At 38.7% G+C, this 21,533-nt stretch overlaps 1 protein-coding gene across 6 annotated transcripts in view; it reads left to right on the forward strand.

Moving 5' to 3' along the window:
• Positions 1–21,533, forward strand: part of WDR33 (WD repeat domain 33) — a 325,821-nt gene that overhangs the window by 264,823 nt on the left and 39,465 nt on the right. For 3 of the 6 annotated variants that reach the window (XM_077956741.1, XM_077956740.1, XM_077956742.1), the window contains one exon: positions 1,169–1,266. In XM_077956741.1, the coding sequence (XP_077812867.1) occupies positions 1,169–1,266 (98 nt within the window). Of the gene's footprint in view, positions 1–1,168; positions 1,267–18,132; positions 20,577–21,533 lie in introns of those variants that run through there. The other 3 variants (XM_077956745.1, XM_077956744.1, XM_077956743.1) reach the window with 3 other exon arrangements.

Raw genomic sequence — 21,533 nt, forward strand, 5'->3', positions numbered from 1 at the left:
GCAAACATTAATGGAGTAATGAATGGGTTCTTCAAGCTTTGCAGCTGTAAGCAGATCATTGTCAAGAAGACTCTAGGACTTTTCTTCTGATTCACTGTTGATAACATCACTTATGCAAATGTATACAATAAGTGGAGTTTAAAATATTTTCAGTGAGTTGTATATTTTCACACATCAGTGAGGTATGTATAGTAAAACTGGGGGAAAAAGTTCCAAATACAAGCCTGAAGAATTGCTGCAGCCTCAGAATAAAGCTAAGCAGCATTCTTTAAGGTTGTGCCACCCATGTGTGGGGGAGGTTGACATCTTTATAGAAACATCATCCACTGTAGTCATTTGCTTATCCTTTCAGAATCTTAACAAATTGTTGGATGAACATGCTTCTGCTTTGTAGACTTTGCCTTAGTGTCTTGCCCATACATTGAGTTTACACAGCTAGTCCTTTCTTAGTTATAGGATTCCAAAGTTCAAGGGAGTTTTTAGAGTTATTTGAGAAACTTGAATGATCTTTCGCTACTGGGAAAAACTGAATCCTTCTTGCAGCAGATTCTTTGGCTTGAAACACAAGTCTGAATGTCCTTATTTTAAAGTTTTACTCAAAAGGTGCAACATTCATGGAATAGCTTGCCAGGAAGATGTGAAAATTTTCTACAGACCTTTGGAATGGATGAGAAACATCGTATGTAGGGAGGTTTAGCAATCATTCTTTTAATAGACAGCCCACATTGTTTCAGCTTATCATTTCATGAAGTGTCTGAGGCAGAAGCTGATGATAATTTTGGGAGCAGTATTCGTGTGCAATTTAAAAGACTATGGGAATACTGCAAAAATAGAATCCATTTAGTTTCATCACTTAAGGCAGCTTCATGTGATTTCCTGGTATGATAGAAAATAGAGAATGAACATGGATAGCATTAGCACTAATAATACACACTTGAAGTTCTCAGAATACTGATGATTGAAAACTCAAATAACTGCTCTGTTGAAGACTTCTTTTGATGAGATGCCTATGTTAGCTGACGACATTCACTTTAAGGGCTTCTTCACTGGATTCTTCCCTCTCCTGTTTATAATGCAGCACAGTGTTTTTATTTTTCCCTGTCTGAGAAACACAGATTATCTGTTAAATGCTGACTTCTTTCCCCTGCTGTGTGTCTTCATGTAACAGTTTCTCACCCACGGATAATAAATTTGCTACATGCTCTGATGACGGCACTGTTAGAATCTGGGACTTTCTTCGTTGCCATGAGGAAAGAATTCTCCGAGGTACGTGTACTAACAGTACTGATTGGAATATTTAAATAGGGAAGACATTTGTGGCTAAATCATCACAACACCACAATACTGGCTTACATCTCCATTCAATTTTCTTACATATACACACCGTCTCAGGCACTTCAAAAAAACCAGCACTTTCTCTGATTCACAGTCATTTTGTAGGTTTTTACTACCAGTGTTACCTTTGAATTTTTTAGCTATAAATTAAATACAAGAATGGTCCCCCCTTACTTGCTTATCTGTATGCATCTTTTAGGGCTGTATTCCTTTTCCTTTTCCTTTCTTGTAGCCAGGGTACTTGTTCCCAACATATTGACACTGTGGTTTGATTTAGATAGCTGTCATTCCCCTGGCAGTCCTTCTACAACATGAATTAACCGACAAGATAGAGGTATCAAAGCTACACTTCTTAGTGTTACGATTTCTGAAAGCGGTTGGTTTTTCAGTACACCACATTTGTACTACATGGCCCGCGTGTTACTAAGTTCGGGTGGCATTGCTTGTTTACTTTTGTTGATTTTATAATTAATAAACCTTTATGAATTACTTCATTCTTTAACCAAAGTCCATATTCTCACTTCAATTATTTTAGATTATGCATTAGAATATTGGACTCTATAAAGTGGGACTGTTGAAATATTAACAGTACATCTGTGTGAGTTAGGTGAATTCAGTGGTGGTAGAGCTAAGGAATTCGTTGGATATATGCAATACAAACATCACAACAAAGACACTTCTGACTGGATCCTGTTAGTTTATTAAGTAGGAAGGTAGTTTTCTCAAGTGCTTAATATGAACCTGTTGAATGTACTGTTTAACAAACAGTACCTTCTACTCCATACCCTTGGTTCCAGGATGCCACAAAAATACTGTCTTTCTCTGACACATAAATACAGGGTGGGAGGATGGGTGCTACAGGTGTTGGGTGTCAAATTTTTATTCAGAGCTTTTCCCTTATGTTCAAGAGTCAGCAGAGATAGTTGCCTCGGTTGAATCGTTAAGTTTCTCACAGTTTTTCAGAGCTTTAGCTGTAGCATATAATATTGATGCTTTGTCGACAGGAAAGACTCTTGAGATACTTTAATCTGTATTTCAGCCCATATTTCGAGTCAGTGTCTTCCATCACATTTGCTTAAACACTCTTGACTTTGCACATTTTGTTAGGGTTTATCCACAGTACTGTATGACGTAGCCTTTTTTATACACAGTACTGTATGACGTAGAGAACCTGTCACATTGAGGGAGTTTACTCACTATAAAGGTCATAATATTGTATAACTTCAGAATGAGACAGAGACTTTGAGATGATCATGTCTGAGTTATTTTATGGATGAACTCCATGATCCCAAGGGTGTAAGTGACATGTTCAAAGCAAAATAGGTTCAGAGCCAGGACTAGAATCTTATCATTTGACTCCCAGCCTAATGCCACACTCATGTTGAATCTTTCCTCTCTATTAGTCTTAGCTGTTAAGCAGAAACAATTTAAACATTTTCTAAGTTTTTAAAATCCTGGAAACTTAGAGAAAACGAAATGATTTTATTTATTAAAAGTAACTCTAGGGTAGCCGGGCGCGGTGGCTCACGCCTGTAATCCCAGTACTTTGGGAGACCGAGGCGGGCGGATCACGAGGTCAGGAGATTGAGACCATCCTGGCTAACACTGTGAAACCCCATCTCTACTAAAAATACAAAAAATTCGCTGGGTGTCGTAAGGGGTGCCTCTAGTCCCAGCTACTCGGGAGGCTGAGGCAGGAGAATGGCATGAACCCAGGAGGCGGAGCTTGCAGTGAGCGGAGCTTGTGCCACTGCACTCTAGCCTGGGCAACCGAGCGAGACTCCATCTCAAAAAAAAAAAAGGTAATTCTACAGTATTAAAACAACTAATTTTACAGTGGACTATACTAACTGAAGTCTGATCTAAAACCACTTTGCAGCTTGGATTTTAAAAAAGAAGGAAATCTATGTGATAACGTTTTTCAGTCCCATGATCCAGTGAAGCATTATTCAATTTTGGTGTTGAAAGTGTTTCATTAAGAACTTTCCTCTGAAATTTAGAGTGTGCAAGGGATATTAACTAGGAGTTAAATATTTTCAGATAAGTCCAGGTAAATTTAGATGAAGTTAAGTAGATGCTGAATCATAAATGAGGGTTGAGATTTTTGTTTGAGGGCTCTTTATTTTAGGTTTTTACTATGGAAATTTCAAACATGCACAAAGGTATAATGAGCCTTCATGTACTTTTACATTTACATTCTAGCTTTTTAATACCTTTTAAAAAATATTCTACTTGCTTTACAGTAACAATATTTTTAGTACCCCAAGACACTTCAGTATATGAGGCAGATATGAATATATTGAATTGATTATACCACCCAACCAGTAATTCTGATAGCAAGTCTGGTGTAGGAGAAGAGTTATTAGATTCCAGTTGTCCGTTTTCTGTCATTTCTTACTTTTCCAAATTTTATGCATCTGAGAGCTTCCCATTCTCCCGCTCATGAGTTGTGGGGTCAAAGTGATGGTGGATTGGCAGTTGTTTCAAGGGATGATGAGAAGCTCTTTAAATAAAATGTGAAGTGAACTTACGTAGCTCTACTCAGAGAAAGTTGGATCACAAAGTCAAACAAATAGGGATAGGATATCCTAACCTCTGAAATATAGTTGCCCCTTATTAAGGATGATGTTCATGTAATGCACGTAGACTCTATGGCATCAGGTAGATAAGCATACTCCTTTGCATTGTTAGTGTTGTGTATCAAGCCATTACTTTTGGACTTAAGTATTCAGAAAATCCAAGAATAATTCTATTTAAGGGGAGTTTGTGATCATATAGTCAAACTCCATCAAATACTTTTCTACAGCATTCCTAAAAACTAGTCTGCTGGCAAACATTCTCAGTGATGTAGTGTTCCCTACTTCACATGAATTCCTTTTTTAATTTTAGACGGCTCTAATTTTCAGGGAGTTCTTTCTTTATATCAGAAATCTGCTTCCTTACAATTTGTCTTGCCTACGGGAATACCAAAAATTAATTCTGCGCTTAATTCACGTGGCAAGCCATGAAGTATTGAAAGACAGCTGTAGAGTCTTCTTGACTGAGTTTTTCAGCTTTAAGCATACAGTGTGTCTGTGCATAACAGAAGTCATGATACTATACTTTTTAATTTTTAATTTTTTTAAAAAATAGAGACAGGCTCTCCCTGTGTTGCCCAAGCTGGTCTCAAACTCCTGAGCTCAAGGGATCCTCCTGCCTCGGCCTCCCAAAGTGCTAGGATTATAGTGTGAGCCACCACACTGGACTTGTACTTTTGAATGCAGAATTTATAGTTGCTTTTTATTTTTATTTTCTTACTATTTTAAAAATATGTTTGAGACCAAGTCTTGCTCTTTTGTCCAGGCTGGAGTGCAGTGGTGTGATCTTGGTTCACTGCTACCTCTGCCTCTTGGGTTCAAGTGATTCTCCTGCCTCAGCCTCCTGAGTAGCTGGGATTATAGGCACGTGTCACCATGCCCGGCTAAGTTTTGTATTTTTAGTAGAGACAGGGTTTCACCATGTTGGCCAGGCTGGTCTTGAGCTCCTGACCTCACATGTTTCGTGCACACAGCCTCCCGAAGTGCTGGTATTACAGGCGCGAGCCACCGTACCTGGCCTGTAGTTGCTTTTTATAATAGTATTTCTGAAATTGTTCTTATGCTTAGAAAAGGACGAAGTTACAGAAGAGAAAAGTAATCAGGATTTTCTAAGGTGTAAAATAAGCATAAATCTGTTGACGGCAGATTTGTTATACAAAAGTCCTTGTTGGTTGGTACGTAAGTTGAAAAAACAGACATTGATGAAATAGAATATACTGCAGCATTGAGAAGCACAATGTATATGTCCACCATTACAAAGGATGTCTAAGTCACCATAGTTCCATTTCTCCTTTTTTTAGTATTATGGCAATTTATAGACTGGGATTAAAATAACATTTTAAAGTTGTTATTAAAATCTAAAAAAAAAAAAATTTCCTTCAGCTTCCCAAGCTTATGGTAAAGTAACATTGTACACACCAGAAATATGTGAGACTAAATGAGCCTATAGGTTATGTTTACACATTTGACTCTGACTGAAATAGTACCATTAAAATCTATTTAATAAACAATGAGTATCTTATATGCAAGTTACCTAGGAGACTGGTTTATAAGGTATAACCCCTATCCTTGTGTTTAATAGGGAGGGTGAGATATTTTCACAATTGTTAAAGACATTTGATAATATGGGAGGAGAGCCGTGTGAGTGCTAGAAGTGTAGTTTTATGGACGTATGAAAGCAGATCACTTAACCACTGGCAGGTTGAAAATATGAAATCGGTAAGAGTATGGAAATACATTTTACTGAGAGGCATTATATTCTTTTATTTTTAATTTTCTCCCACAGCCTCACTTCTCCCCACTATACTCGTAAAGAGAATCGGTTAACAAGTTTCAGCGTGCTTTAATTTTGTTTTACCCTCTGGGTTTTAACAATAACAGCTGACACATTATACTTACTGTGTACCAGGCATATTGTAAGTACTTTATTTGATCTTCCCAGTAGCCCTATGAGAGCAGTACTGATTGTTTCCCATTTTACACATGAGTAAACCAAGGCACCAAAAAGTTAAATAAACCTGTCAAAGGTCATATAGTTTATAAGAGTTGAGGCTAGGATTTGAAGCCTGTTTGGCTCCAGTATTCATACTCTTAACTACTATGTTAAACTGCCTCTTTTATGTTTTAAAAGTAATGTCAGCAACAGTACCTTTCTAAGCTGTAATTGACAGAATTGTGAAGTAAAGATTTGTACAGGGGAGAAGGGTGTGGGTAGAGGAAACTAGGTACTCAAGTTCATTTTAACATTCTTTAAAACTGTAGAGGTTATAGTGAATGTATGATATATTTAACAAAAATATTAAACCACAGCTATTGATTCACACTACACATGGGTTATAAGGTGTATTAAATAGAACATGGACATAAGCAGTTATATTGAGACTTAATGCAGGAGTTTTTAGTTTTCAAATATAATACTAATGGAATGGAAATTAACATGTACTCACCACACAGATTAAGAAAAATAATATTTTTACTAATACTTTTGATAAGTCTCTGTGTGCCCCTTCATGATTGCATTTGTGGTTTATACTAAATGAGATGACCCCTGTCTACACAAAGATCTTTTTGTTTGGCAGTGTGTTTTTGAACTGTGTGAAGACACATTTACAAAGTTGGAGTGTTCCAAAAAATGGGTGCTTTTTATTGGAAATAACTTTATTACTAAAGTAAAATTGGTAAACCATGTAGTTTATGATAATGAACCTAATTTATTTCTACAAGGTTTTACAGAACACTCCCCAGAATTCTGTTTTCTCCCAAGACAAAAAAACCCTTTAAAGTAGCCCATAGCAGAATAATTCCTTACGTTGACTTAGCATGCTTTTAGTGTTAAAAGCACTTCAGGCATATCTCATTTAACCATCCAGCCAACCACCTGGACCCATTTTACATACAGCTGCCTGTATTCTGTATCCAGTTTCTTACTTTGAGGAATGGTTTCTTTAAGGCTCTTTGCTATCCTGAAAAGACTAGACCATGGTAGGTTGTCTTATTATGTAAATAATTGAGAGATAAAGACTTCATATTTAACATCTAAAGCACATTATTTAAAAAAGTTTGTGTAGTAGGGTCCTGAAATACTCATTTTACATGATGCATTCATATTTTTACAGGAACGGTTTAAAATTTTTATGATAGGCTTTGTTCTTTTAATCGCTATGCTTATTTAAAATATTGTACATAATATGACCAAAACTTATTGAATATAGATTTGTACCTTGCTTGGGGTGCAGAGTTGCATCCTGCTGCTATCATATTTAGTGTCTTAATTAAGAGTCAAGAGCCACTCCCAGGCACTCATTTGTATATGAAGATTCGATTTTTTTTTTGGAGACAAGGTCTTGGTCTTTCACCCAGGCTGGAGTGCAGTGGCGCAATACTGGCTCACTGCAACCTCCGCCTTCCAGGTTCAAGTAATTCTCCCACCTCAGCTTCCCCGGTAGCTGGGACTACAGGCGTGCACCACTACACCTGGCTAATTTTTTCATTTTTTGGTAGAGATGGGCTTTCACCATGTTGGACAGGCTGGTCTCTTGATCTCAGGTGATCCGCCGGCCTCAGCCTCCCAAAGTGCTGGGATTACAGGCATAAGCCACCATGTCTGGCAAGAGATTCAGGTTTTTTAACAGTGACAAATCCCTATGATTAATAATTTAGGCAGTCAGTTTTCAGAGAGAGCCTTTATGTCTTTACATTTATTAAAGATATAAATTTTATTCTGTAGTTGTCTATTCTATAGTGGTATGCTTCAGTTCGTTTTGAGTGAGGTTTAAATTTTTGTTCTGATGAATTAGTTACCCTGTTCTTTTTATAAATCTCAGCTTATCAGGTCTTTGATAGTTTTGAAAGTTAAAATTCTGAGCTTTGGGAAGGCTGATACAATTAGATAAATGTGTAATATGTCTTGGCTTTTTCATTTTTGGTGAGTAGATTCTTTAACAAAGTATATGATTAAAATATGGTATAACAAAGTAAGTTTTGTCAATGAGGGAAGTATCAGAACAAATACTGGGTTGTTTTTTTTTTTTCCCCCCATAGTAATTTTTTTCCCCTTTAATTACTTTTTTTTTTTTTGAGTTGGAGTCTTGCTCTGTCGCCCAGGCTGGAGTGCAGTGGTGTGATCTCAGCTCATTGCAACCTCTGCCTCCCGGGTTCAAGCAATTCTAGTGTCTCAGCCTCCTGAGTAGCTGGGACTACAGGCATGCACCTCCACACCCAGCTAATTTTTGTGTTTTTAGTGGAGATAGGGTTTCACCATGTCGGCCAGGCTGGTCTCGAACTCCTGACCTCCAGTGATCCGCTCGTCTCGGCCTCCCCAAGTATTGGGATTACAGGTGTAAGCCGCTGTGCCCGGCCACTTTTTATGATGTACCAGAAAACTGTATCTCAGCAATTTCTGAGAAGCACCTATAGTGCTATGATCTCTTAAGTTGTAAAGAGACCACAGTGAGGATTTCTGTTTAAAGGAAGAAATGGTAGTTTCTGGGTCAGTTAATTCTTTTTTTACAGGTTGTTTCATAAAATAACCCTAATTTCTCCAAATGCACATTAAAAGCCTCATAGCCAATCTGCCAAGGCCTCTGTTTTTTGCCTTTGAATGTATTTTGATGTTTAGTAGAGCTCTCTTTGAGAGAACAGAGTTAATATTGAGGATAGCCTCCTTAGTCTGGCCATCTCCCTATGCCTGTTGAAGACTGTGACAGTCTTCTCAGTGTCCATGTTTGTTTTGTTACAAATGGAAATTATAAGTATTTTACCATATTGAAATGTTAGAAAATATTGAAGGAAGTCAGCATGAATACAGAAACAAGGAGTAAAAGGGTGGTTCTAGGAACTCCTTGTCAGGGAGCTCAATGTTTTATCTCCAGCAGACATTTTTAATGTTATTAAACAAGAGTAGTTTGTGATGCCATGAGTCATCACGTGTTAGAGTAGTAGTTCTTAATCCCATCAGGCCCGATGACTGCTTTTTTGAATAAATAATTTGTACACTTCTAAAGTGAACTTCATCGATGACTGCCACGCGTAACTTTCTAAAAAAGGCACCACCACAGGTATGCACACATGCATGCATGCGCAGACTTGGAGAAAGAAAGCCTTACTGCTTCCATTGAGAAATAGTGGTCTGGAATAAATCATGCTAACATAATCCTATTTTTTAATAGGATTGCTGGAGGGGTCAAGGACATTGTAGCCAGACCAATATAGGGAATCTTTGAGCTAATTTGTGGATCATGGTAGAGGAATGTGGCTTTTTAGCTGCATGAGTGAAAGATCATTGCCAAAGTAAGTTTTCCCTGGATGTTTGTTACCTGTGAGACAGGTATGCAGAGAGTGCTGCAAGACTCTTTACTTGGCCCCTGTCCTATTTAACATTTTATATTAATGTAGATGCAAGTATGCAGAGAGTGCTGTAAGATTTTTTTTTTTTTTTTTTTTTTTGAGACGGAGTCTTGCTCTGTCGCCCAGGCTGGAGTGCAGTGGCCGGATCTCAGCTCACTGCAAGCTCCGCCTCCCGGGTTTACGCCATTCTCCTGCCTCAGCCTCCCGAGTAGCTGGGACTACAGGCGCCTGCCACCTCGCCTGGCTAGTTTTTTGTATTTTTTAGTAGAGACGGGGTTTCACCGTGTTAGCCAGGATGGTCTCAATCTCCTGACCTCATGATCCACCCGTCTCGGCCTCCCAAAGTGCTGGGATTACAGGCTTGAGCCACCGTGCCCGGCCTGTAAAATTCTTTACTTGGCCCCTGTCCTATTTAACATTCTATGTTAATGTAGATGGTCTTGCTTTGTAATTTACAGCGGATTCAAAACTACAAGTAGAAGTTCACTAGATTTCAGGATTTGAGAAGATATTGTGATGTTAAACTTAATAGAAACTTAAACTGTAAAATTTAAATAAAGATAAATAGGAAGTTCTGTACTTTGCTTACCGACCTCAATTCCAGGGTTGGTTAGATTGGTTAATTAGAATTCATAAAAACAATCCTGTGTTCTAGATGATTGGTGTGAACTCTTGAGGCGTCATGTTTTCCCCACTTAGTAGAATACTTAATAGATGTTCAGAGTGGTGGAGCTTAATTTCTGAGGGGAGTTTACTAGAAGGGAGAGCGGTCTGGAAATCATGAAGAAAGAGTAAAGGGAAGATTAGTATTTTGCTTGGTTAAAAGAGACTTGTGATTATAGTTACTTTCAGATACTTAATGTATTTTGGAAGTAGGATTTGATTTATTTTATATAGGCCTAAAATATAGGGGATGAGGAGGATATAGGACATCATATTTGGATTTCATTATGGAAATTATTTTCCTGTGGAAAGGTAAGAGAATGTGACCAGGCACAATAGCTCTAATCCCAGCTCTTTGGGAGGCTGAGGTGGGAAGGTTGCTTGAAGCCAGGAGTTTGAGACCAGCTTGGGCAACAAAGTGAGACCCTGTTTCTACAAAAAAATGAAAAACATGGTGGCATGCACGTGTAGTCCCAGCTACTCAGAAGGTAGAGGCAGGAGGATTGCTCGAGTCTGGGAGTTCGAGGCTGCAGTGAGCCGAGATTGTGCCACTGCACTCCATCCTGGACGACAGAGGGAGACCCTGTGTTTTTCCCCCATGAAAGAAAAGAGAACAACGGACTGTTGTGTGAGCTATTGGGCTTCCCTTTCATGAAATTTTGCCACATTTAGCTTGCCACCTACCTATCAGGGAAGTTATAGAAAGCATTTCCTTTTCAGATGGATGGTCAGATTTGATAATATTAACGTTAGTTTTATGTTTCAGGGCAGACCTAAAGTCTGAAAGTCAAGCGTTGCAAAGAGTTAAGTGACTAGGTTGTATCACAAAGGGAAATGTTGCCAACCTCTGTTGAGACATTGGATAATGTTATTAACACTGTTGTTTGAAGTAATGAATGGAGTCTCAAAATTCACCTAATCTTTGAAAAAGTTTTTGAAATATTTATACTTCTTAGTTGTATATATACAGTAAATGCACAAATCTTAAATGTACAGTATAATGGGTTTTTCATATTTATATACTTGCCTAACTACCTCTAGATAAGATACAGAGTAATTTTAGGAGTCAAAGATTTCTTCATGCCCCTTTCCCACCTTAGCTTTTTACTAGGTAGGTTAGGCTTTCAAAGATATTTTCATTAAGTTATTTTTCTTTGTCTTTTATGTTTTGTGATTTTTGTGGTTTTTATCTCACCTTCCACTGTGTAGAGTTGTCTTAATTACCTTTCATTGATTTGCATCTATCTTCTTTTTTAAAAAATATATGCAGTCCTGAATCTAGATGCCTCCATATTCTTTTAAAAATACTGTTTTATTACTTTTTCTGATCAGCTTCATCTGCTAGTCTCCTGCTACTGCAACCAACTCATTGGAAGTATATAAAGAGACACTATTGCACATAATTGCATATGAAATCACAAGCTCTAGAAGCTGAATGTTAGTCACAGTTTCAGCTCTTAGCAGCCAGTTTCAGCTCTTAGCAGCCATGTGACACTGGGGCAAGTTATAATACTTTGTGTCCTCATCTATAAAGTGAGGTATTGACCTTGTTGATATGTCATTTCCAAAGTGAATTTCAGAGCCTGCTTCCAAATCTCTGGACTATTTTAGGATAAAAGTGGTTATTTCAGAACTTATTTGAATATTTTTCAACCATTGTTATGACAGTAGTATAGGCTTTTATATTTATAAGCAGTCTGTAAATACGACTATTTGTTTAAACAAGCTGTCATGATTTTTTAGTGTTTTTAGATGTAAAAAATTCAACAGATACGAACTTAGAATTGGCCTTTTTGAAGTCCTGTAAAAGGGCTGTGCGTGGTGGCTCATGCCTGTAATCCCAGCACTTTGGGAGGCCAAGACAGGTGGATCACTTGAGATCAGGTGTTTGAGACCAGCCTGGCCAACATGGTGAAACCCTGTCTCTACTCAGAATACAAAAATCAGCTGGGCATGGTGGCATGTGCCTGTAATCCCAGCTTCTCGGGAGGCTGAGGCAAGAGAATTGCTTGAACCCAGGAGGCAGAGGAGGTTGCAATGAACCGACAGTGTGCCATTGCACTCCAGCCTGGGCAACAAGAGCAAAACTCCATCTCAAAAATAAGTGAATAAATAAATAGTCTTATAAAAGGATTTAAAGATTTTATCTTAGTTGTTAGATGCATCAGATAATTAATGATGACATGCTGTGGCCAGTGTGCTGTCATTGGTTCTTTTGCTGATAAAAATTTAGTAGCATGGCCTCTTCCCTTTAGCACCATGTCCAACATTTTCCTAGTTATCTTATTTCTTTAGAAATGTTTTGTGGATTGATGAGGTACCACATCAAGCAGGAATACTGTTTTACATCGACAGTGAGTAGTCTCCACAGCTCATCAGCAGCAGGCTGTGGTCATTGGTGCCCAGACTGTTTCATCAGGACAGCATTTAGTTTTTTTGGGGGTAAGAACAGTTTTCCTGCTGACCAACCTGAAGCATAAGAATTAATCCCTAACTCCATTTAGTGATAAGGAAGTTGGATGAACAAGTGATAGCTCTGGTAAAATGTTACTTCATTTTGTTGTCTTGGATGAGTAATGTGTCAGCAGTAAGGTGGGAGTCTTGGGGAAAATGTACTATACATATATTTTTGTTGCAGTAGACAAGGTTCAAATATAGAAATTTAATGTCTTGTTTGGACTCTCCTTGTTACCCTCTGCATCCACCCCATCAAACTTGTCAGTTTGACCAAACAGACTCGCTGACTTTGGGGACTTACTCTGCCCTCAGAGTCTTCAGTGTAGTTTGTTGCGGGGTAGGAGCCGAATCCTTACCTGTGACATAGCAGATATGGGCCTGATTTAGTGACTCTTAAGATCAGAGAGGTGACATCTGTAGTAAAAAGCATTTTCAGTGTAGTGATTTCTGAACTAAGATGCTGCTCCTTTCTTGAGGTCCTATAGTATAGCACTCAGTTTTAATGTTCTTTCTGTGGAACCTGGGTATTAAATACCTCAACAATTTGGTGGTGGTAATATTAAAAAAATTTTTTTGCAATGGTTAAATCAGATCATTTCGTTTCCTGAAATCTATGCAAATTGTTCCATTTATATCTTTTTTAAGTGTATTAATCTGATTTTAAAATTCATTATTATTTTTCAGAGACAGGGTTTTGCTCTGTTGCCCAGGTTGGAGTACATTGGCATGATCATAGCTCACTATAACCTCAAACTCCTGGCCTTAAGCCATCCTCCTGCCCAACCTATTTTTTTTCTTTTTTTTTTTTAGAGTGTCTTCACTCTAAATATCATTATCATTATTATTATTATTATTATTATTATTATTATTATTATTATTTTGAGACAAGGTCTTGCTCTGTCAACTCAGGCTGGAGTGCAGTGGCATGATCTTGGCTTTCTGCAGCCTCCACCTGCCAGACTCAAGTGATCCTCCCACCTCAGCCTCCCGAGAAGCTGGGGCTACAGGTGCGTGCCACCATGTGTGGCTAACTTTTGTATTTTCAGTAGAGACAGGGTTTCACCATGTTGCCTAGGCTGGGCTTGAACTCCTGGGCTCAAGTGATCCGCCTGCCTCTGCCTCCCAAAGTACTGAGATTGTAGGCATGAGCCACCGTGCCTTGCCATCAGTCTGATTTTTTAGAACATTGTTAGTTTTACAGTTTTTATGTTTTAGTGTGCCATGCAAATGTAAGTTCCCAAGGGTCTTCTGAGTGGAAATAAAATGTTTTAAAACAAAAATTTGTAAGAGTATTCACTAGACATTTTGTTTAATTTTTAAAATTCTAGCAGGTAAATCATTAAATCAATTACTGTAAATTACCTTCAGTTTTTGAATTAGCTGTTTTACTTATTTTTACATTTTAACCTCTGAAAGAAATAAAATTCGCTGTTTTAAAATAGTTTTTCCCATATTTTTTATATATTTATATATATATAAATTTTTTTTTTTTTTTTTGAGACGGAGTCTCGCTCTGTTGCCCAGGCTGGAGTGCAGTGGCGCGATCTCGGCTCACTGCAAGCTCCGCCTCCTGGGTTCACGCCATTCTCCTGCCTCAGCCTCCCGAGTAGCTGGGACTACAGGTGCCCGCCACCTCGCCCGGCTAATTTTTTTGTATTTTTTTTTAGTAGAGACGAGGTTTCACCGTGTTAGCCAGGATGGTCTCGATCTCCTGACCTCGTGATCCACCCGTCTCGGCCTCCCAAAGTGCTGGGATTACAGGCTTGAGCCACCGTGCCCGGCCTTTTTTTTTTTTTTTTTTTAAGACGGAGTTTCACTCTTGTTGCCCAAGCTGGAGTGCAGTGACACAATCTCGGCTCACTGCAACTTCCGCCTCTCGGGTTCAAACAATTCTCGTGCGTCAGCCTCTCAGATAGCTGGGGTTACAGGCACATGCTACTATGCCTGGCTAATTTTTGTGTTTTTAGTAGAGATGGGGTTTCACCATGTTGCCCAGGCTGGTCTTGAACTCCTGGCCTCAAGTCATTCATCTGCCTCGTTCTCCCAAAGTGCTGGGATTGCAGGCGTGAGCTACTGTGCCCGGCCTTCCCTTATATTTTTGACTTAAAACAAGTTTATTCTCGGCTGGGTGTGGTGACTCATGCCAGTAATCCCAGCACTTCGGGAGGCCCAAGGCAGGCAGATCACTTGAGCCCAGGAGTTTGAGACCAGCCTTGGCAACATGGTGAAACCTCATTTGTACAAAACAAATACAAAAAGTTAACCGGGTGTGGTGGTGTGTGCCTGTGGTCCCTGCTACCAGGGAGGCTGAGGTAGGAGGATCTCTTGAACCTGGGAAATCCGAGGCTGCAGTGAGCCAAGATTTCACCACCGCACTCAAGCCTGGGTGACAGAATGAGACCCTGTCCCTCTCTCCCCTGAAACACCAGTTCTACAATGAGAAATAGGCTGATACATTTTTGACTTAAGAAGAAGCAGATATAAGCAGATATTAGGAATTACAGCCTGTGAGAGAATGGCGTGAACCTGGGAGGTGGAGCTTGCAGTGAGCTGAGATTGGGCCACTGCACTCCAGCCTGGGCTGCAGAGCGAGACTCCGTCTCAAAAAAAAAAAAAAAAAAAAAAAAGAAAAAGAAAAAAAAAAAAGCCTGTGAAATGAAAGGTATTTGAAAGACTCAGTATGATGGAGAGTTTCAGTTCTTGCTGAGGAGAAACACTGAGGACTGTGATAATTGTAAAGGTTAAAGTTTGACAGAGTTACTGAGGGCTTGTCTTGAAAGAGAAAGTAGTCAACACCATGGTGTTTTGTTTTTTTATTTTATTTTAGAGGTGGTGTCCTGCTCTGTTGGCCAGGCTGGAGGGCAGAGGCACGATCTCAGCTCACTGCATTCTCTGCCTCCCTGGCTCAAGCGATTCTCCTGCCTCAGCCTCCCAAATAGCTGGGATTACAGGTGTGTGCTACCATGCCTGGCTAATTTTTTGTATTTTTAGTAGAGATGGGGTTTCATCATGTTGGCCACGCTGGTCTCAAACCCCTGACCTCGGGTGATCCACCTGCTTCGGCCTCCCAAAGTGCTGGGATTACAGGCATGAGCCACCATGATGGCCTTATGGTGTTTCTTCATCATCATTTTATTTTGTTTTTATTGAGACCGTTTTACTCGGTCACCCAGGTTGGAGTGCAGTGGCACGATCACAACTCACTGGAGCCTCAACTGCCTGGGCTTATGCAGTCCACCTGAGCTTTCTGAGTAGCTGGGACTGCAGGTACATGCCACTATGCCTGTCTAACTTTATTTTAGTTTTAATAGAGACACGATATCACTATGTTGCCTAAGCTGGTCTCAAACTCCTGGGCTCAAGAGATTTTCCCATCTTGGCCTCCCAAAGTTCTGGGATTACAGGCGTGAGCCACCAACCCCGGCCACATTTTTGGTTTTGTACCTGTAGATACGATTAATACTTAGAGAAATTATATGAAAATATTGCTTTATTTTCTTCTCACGGCTAACATACTATCCAGATAATTCCAGTAGTCAAGGTGAGCACTTTTCTTTTTTTTAAGTTTCAGCTACCTAGGAGCCCCTGTTAGGGGGTTCACTTGAGCCCAGGAGATCGAGACAGCAATGAGCCATGCACCACTGCACCCAGGCCTGGGTGACACAGTGAGACCCTGTCTCAGGAAAAAAGATATTACTCACTTTCATGTTTTCCTTATAGCTTCAGCTTTGTTGTTGATGAGCATTTCACTGCATCCTTTGTTTTAAAGTACCTCTAAACCTTGACATATCCCAGATACTTGGACGTGCTGCTGCCAGTTGAAATGACCCTTGATTAACTCCTGCTTATTCTCCTGATCAACTTGGCTATAAAAGCTTCTCCTCTGCTTTATCAGTTTTTAATGCTTTTTACTTTACCTGAGCCATTTAAAACAGTTTACCATGGTCTTGACATTAAAAGCAAAACTGAAGAAATCTTATACCAGCATCATCCAAAGCTCCCTCCTTGTGAATTGCAGTTTTAGAGTCATTTTCTAAGCCTAGAACATCTATTTTCATTTCACTGTTAGTGTTCACAAGTGTGAATACCCTTCAGCTAAAGACCACTAGGAATACACCTGTAACAGAGCAAGTTGGATTTATTACTTATTGCAGCAAAGAACACAGACCACAGGGAACCATGGGGTGTCCTAGTAACAGGGTGTTATAATGCATTATAGGATTTGGGCTTTGGATAATTTTGGGGGAAGGTCTAAGGACGTGAGGGCTTGCTCTAGATAGGGTGCTGTCGGAAAACAGGCAATTCTATGATTGGGTATCAACAGATCTTATAGAGGGGGTCAACCAGATTGAGGATAAAGCCATAATTGATGAAGAAATAGCTGTCACTCATTTGGCAAGAAAGATAATTTTGTTCTTGTGGGTTGTACAGTGACCTCGTTTTTTCTCACTTTGCCATGGTCTTGGAGTGACTACTTTTGATACTGATGTTCAGTGAGATTGTCCAACAGGAGAATGGAATGTTTAAGCTATAAATGTCATAACGGTTTGTAGTAACACCAAGGCTTAGCTTGAACGTTAGATTAGTTCTGAGAGGTCAGAGGCTGCTGCTTTTTACTTTCTCAGAAATACTCAAATCCAGACAGAGTGGAGGTCAGGATTTAGTAGCAGTGACATGCTCGGCAGGCACAGGTTGGAACAAGCTGAAATGATACCAGCCGTACATTCTTATGAAATGGAGCAACTGGGGAGAATTTGGTGGCATGTTAACCAGCATTAGGCAAGCAGGATACATTATAGGCAAAAGCAGCCTCTTTGGATAGTACCACTGGTTTTGCCACTGGTGTATAGAATTTTCCCATAGAAATAAAGAACGTTATCATGTATCATCATTGAAATCTTCATAGCTGCTTTTATGCTAACATCGAGTGCTCATGAGAACCTCAAAATCTTTAAATAAAGGTTTTAGATTGTAAAAGCTTTTACTTGTTTTTTTCAGTAGAGCAGCGGTAGCCTTAAAATATTGTTGATTTGGACCTAACTGAGGATAAAATGTTTTCAGAATAAGATTTTTTCTCCTAAAGACCATTTCACACGTAAATATCTGTTCATTTTAGATTTTAAACACTTTGTGTTAAAACTATTGTTTATATTTTATTAAGTACAGTACATAATTTCATATGGAAAAAACATTAGCATATTCCAGAGTTAGCACAGATTTCAGGATTGGTAGATAAATACCATTTGCGCCTGTGTCTAAATTGTGTAGATGTCAGAATTAATTTTCATATAATTTAGACACATAGATTTGTGGTGTATTCTCTTGGTTAAAGTGCCTTGATAATAAGGCTTTGTATTTTGAAACTAAATCTGTTTGGGCAGAAACCCACTTTGGTGATCTCCACAAAATTCACTGGTTTTAGTCATCTTCTATAATTGTATATTTACATTTATTTTTTTTATAACATCCGTTTATCAGGATTGATGCTGAATAGTACCAGTTTACTGTGTCTTTTCATAGTCAATGATGAGTGCAAGTCTATTTGTAATAAGTATTTTTTCTATAAAAAGAGAAGGGTAACTTTTGTGTATTGTTAACTTTAAAATGTAATGATAGGAGAATATAGTGTAATTACTGTTTACAATGATTAAGTGACAAAGAAATTATTAATGTTGTTAAACCTCCTCTTTAGCTGCTCCAAAATTCTAGGTACAATCGTAGTTTCTACTTGGCACAATCTCTGTTTTTCCTCTAGGGAACTTAACATCACTCAGCTGAGCGTCAGCAGGTTCTGGCTTTGAATCCCTGCTTTGCCACTGGGCAAGTCAAGCCTTTCTCGGGTTGCCTCTCCTCGTCTGTAAAGGAGAGTTAATGATACCTACCTCACAGGGCTGTTGTGAGGACCACAGACATACTCTCCACAGTGCAGGATGAAGCAAATGTTTGTTGCTAAAGTCATACATGTCAAGGAAAGATGCTAAAAGACAAGATAGGAGTAAAGAAAATAACATATTTTACTTAATTTAAGAGGAGATTGGAATTGATTAGGAAAGATATTAAAGAAGAGGTATTAAAGGTATTGAGGAAAGGTATTTATGGGAGGAGATGATTGGATTAAGAATTAGGATTGGAATATGATTATCTTATTTTCAGTAGTGATTTTTAGATTTAGAAGTGTCATTGATGAAATTATAAGCCACATTTAAATAGATAACATTATATTTAAATAGAATATGACTTCTTTTTAAAGCTTTATTTATGTAAGTCCTCATATTTTGTTTCCGCTCTCATCTCAGAACCACAGGAGTGCCAGAAGGCAGTCAGGCCTTCACCCCCTGCATTCCCCGTGCACTGGCCCCAGAGTTCGCTTCATTGCCTTTGCTTGCTCACTTTTTTTTTTTTTTTTTTTTTTTTTTTTAAATGTTTTAGAGACAGGGTCTTGCTCTGTCTCCCAGGCTGGTGTGCAATGGTATGGTCATGGTTCACTGCAACCTTGAACTCCAGGGCTCAAGTGATTCTCCTGCCTCAGTCTCCTGAGTAGCTGGGACTGCAGGAGCTTGCCACCATGCCCAGCTGCAGATTGTTTTTTGAATAGGTAATATATTTGAATCTTTCTGGAGAAACACGTGCTATTTTTTGAGTTCTAGTTAGGTAAATTCATGTTGGATGAGTGTAAGACATACTGAGTTTACTCTGTAGATTTGGAGCATTCTTTCCAGTGGTACTTTTTGCTAGGTTTACAATATCTTGAAAAAATATGAAGACCATAAAACGATATGTCTGTAGTATGAGCTGTTTATTTGGACATTTTTAATAGTCATTTTAAGTTAGATCAAAATCAAATACTTCATTGTTAGAAATATTTATATAACCAGCACTTTGGTTGCTTCGCAAGTCCTCAATCTGTTTTTCTTCAGTCTTTGATTTTCTTTGTTGTTGTTTCTATAAAAGAATTATGAAAGAAACCATTATTTAAGTACAGTTAAGGGTGAGAAACCTTCATTCCGCCATATTTCTTTGATTTTGTGTTCAGTATGTTGGTTGAAGATGAGAAGTATGGACCAAACACTGGGAACTTAGTGGTCCCACATATTCCAACATCACACTGGTCCCAAAGAGCACAGAGGCAATGCTGCTGCATATATCTGGTTAACCAGAATTCTCTCTGGGAAGGATCGATAGCACAGTTATGTGATTTTTGTGTGTGCTTGACTGGGTTGTACAAATAAACTCTGGGTCGTACATATACACAAATGTGTTCTTCAGAAAACCACCACCGTGCCACTGAAGCCCGCTCTCAGTATGCATTTTAAAGAAGTGTCTCCACTAGTTACAATGGATTTACTTTGATCCTTCTACATCTGGTCCTGTGATCAGGAAGATAAGTACAAAGGCAAACTGACTGCATAACAATAACTGACGTATATGGGGATCTCACTTGCAACCTGGCTTCGTTAGCAGTGCCATTCTCTAACCACCAAGCTGAAGACCACACGCAACACTGAGATGCAGTTTCTCATCAGTCATGCATGGTGAAAGGTATATTCTATGAATTGCATGGAAGTAAGAATTGGAGACCGTTTTAAGGTGAATTCACACCTACACAATATGCCATGTGAAGGCCGAGATCTTTGGTGCAAGGCTGAGATCTGTGGTGGAAGAGTACTGGGGGAATGGAAGGGTGGAAAGGTAAGGAAAGAATTGGGTGGGATTAAGAGTTGTTTTTCTTGAGAATTTTTGCCTTTTACAAAGGTAATAAACATTCATAAAAGGTTCAATTAGATGTAAAAAGCCAACATCTTTCCCCTCTTATTTCCCAGTTTCACATCCAGAGGTAAGCACTGTTCTCTTAAAGCTTGGTGTATATCTTTTTAGAACTATACATACACAAAAAGATACTTTTAAAGACCACTACATGAAAGGAGATTATACTGCATATATTCTTTTGTTATTTGCTTTTCTCACTACACTGTATATTAAGGTCATTTTTCTGTATCATTACTACCCCAGTCTTTTTGACTGCATGTATCTACTGTAATTTATTTAACCATTCCTCACTGATAGGCCTTTGGGATTTGCAAGACGTTTTTGCCAAGACGCAGTTGTGCACTAAGCTTCCTCCTACCTTTATATTTGTGTCACTTATGTAAATTTTCCATTAGGGTAGACGCCTAAGAATAAAATCAGTGGAGCAAAGGGTATGAGCGTTTAAATGTTTGCTTCCAAGATGAGTTGTCTTCACTGTCCAGGAAATCATTAACGATGAAGTTTAAGAAAGTCGTTGTCATCTAGCCAAGCTGAAAATAACACAGGACTAACATTTTAGGAAATTATCACCACCTAAATATTTAACCTTATTTTAAAAAATTAATAATAAGCACACATGGTAAAAAGTCTTTCCTCCGGCACCATAGAGGGATGGAATATGAAATTTAAAAATCTGCCAATCCTTTACCTCTCCCCAGAGGTAGTTTCTGAAAACTAATTGTTTCTATTCTTGTGGTTATCAGAACTTCACATAATATGTATTTTGGTATATCTGTCTGACGCAGTGTCTCTTTCTGTCATGAAAGGTGAGGAATTGAGTGTTATTCACACCACCAACCATGCCTCCTACCTCCTCGTTTTTGTCATAATGAACTGTAGTTTCAGTGGTTTTCTTTATCGCTTTAAATGTTCTTAAACCTTTATTTTTAAGGGGACTACCAACTTTAGCCAATATTCCTTGGCCCACCATTAGGTTACAGAAGGAAATCTGTGCCTCTAATTTGTTTCCACTTCTGCTGTTTGTCTTCCTTTACTTCTGAATTGTCAAGGATTTTAAGCCAATTTTGTTCTGTTCTTGAATTATGGCTACTCTCTGTTTTCTTCATATTTTAAAATTCTAAACCATGAGAACAAAAAAGATAGCATTTCTGCTGTGAATGATACTACTGATAACAGAACCAAGCAGTATGATGGGGCCTTACAGAAAGAGTGACAATCTTGTGGGAGTCACAGAAAAGTTCTGCTTGGACAGTGTCAAGATGAAGTAAGCTCCTTTGTATTAAGTCTGTCATGCTGTCAACTGTTGAAAATAATGCCATAGTTTAATTCACTTTTGTCTTGCAATTTCTTATTACCTTCCCTGGTTTTAAAAATTAGTGTCACTGAAAC

The sequence above is a fragment of the Macaca mulatta genome, chromosome 12, assembly GCF_049350105.2.
Source record: "Macaca mulatta isolate MMU2019108-1 chromosome 12, T2T-MMU8v2.0, whole genome shotgun sequence".
Classification (NCBI taxonomy): domain Eukaryota; kingdom Metazoa; phylum Chordata; class Mammalia; order Primates; family Cercopithecidae; genus Macaca; species Macaca mulatta.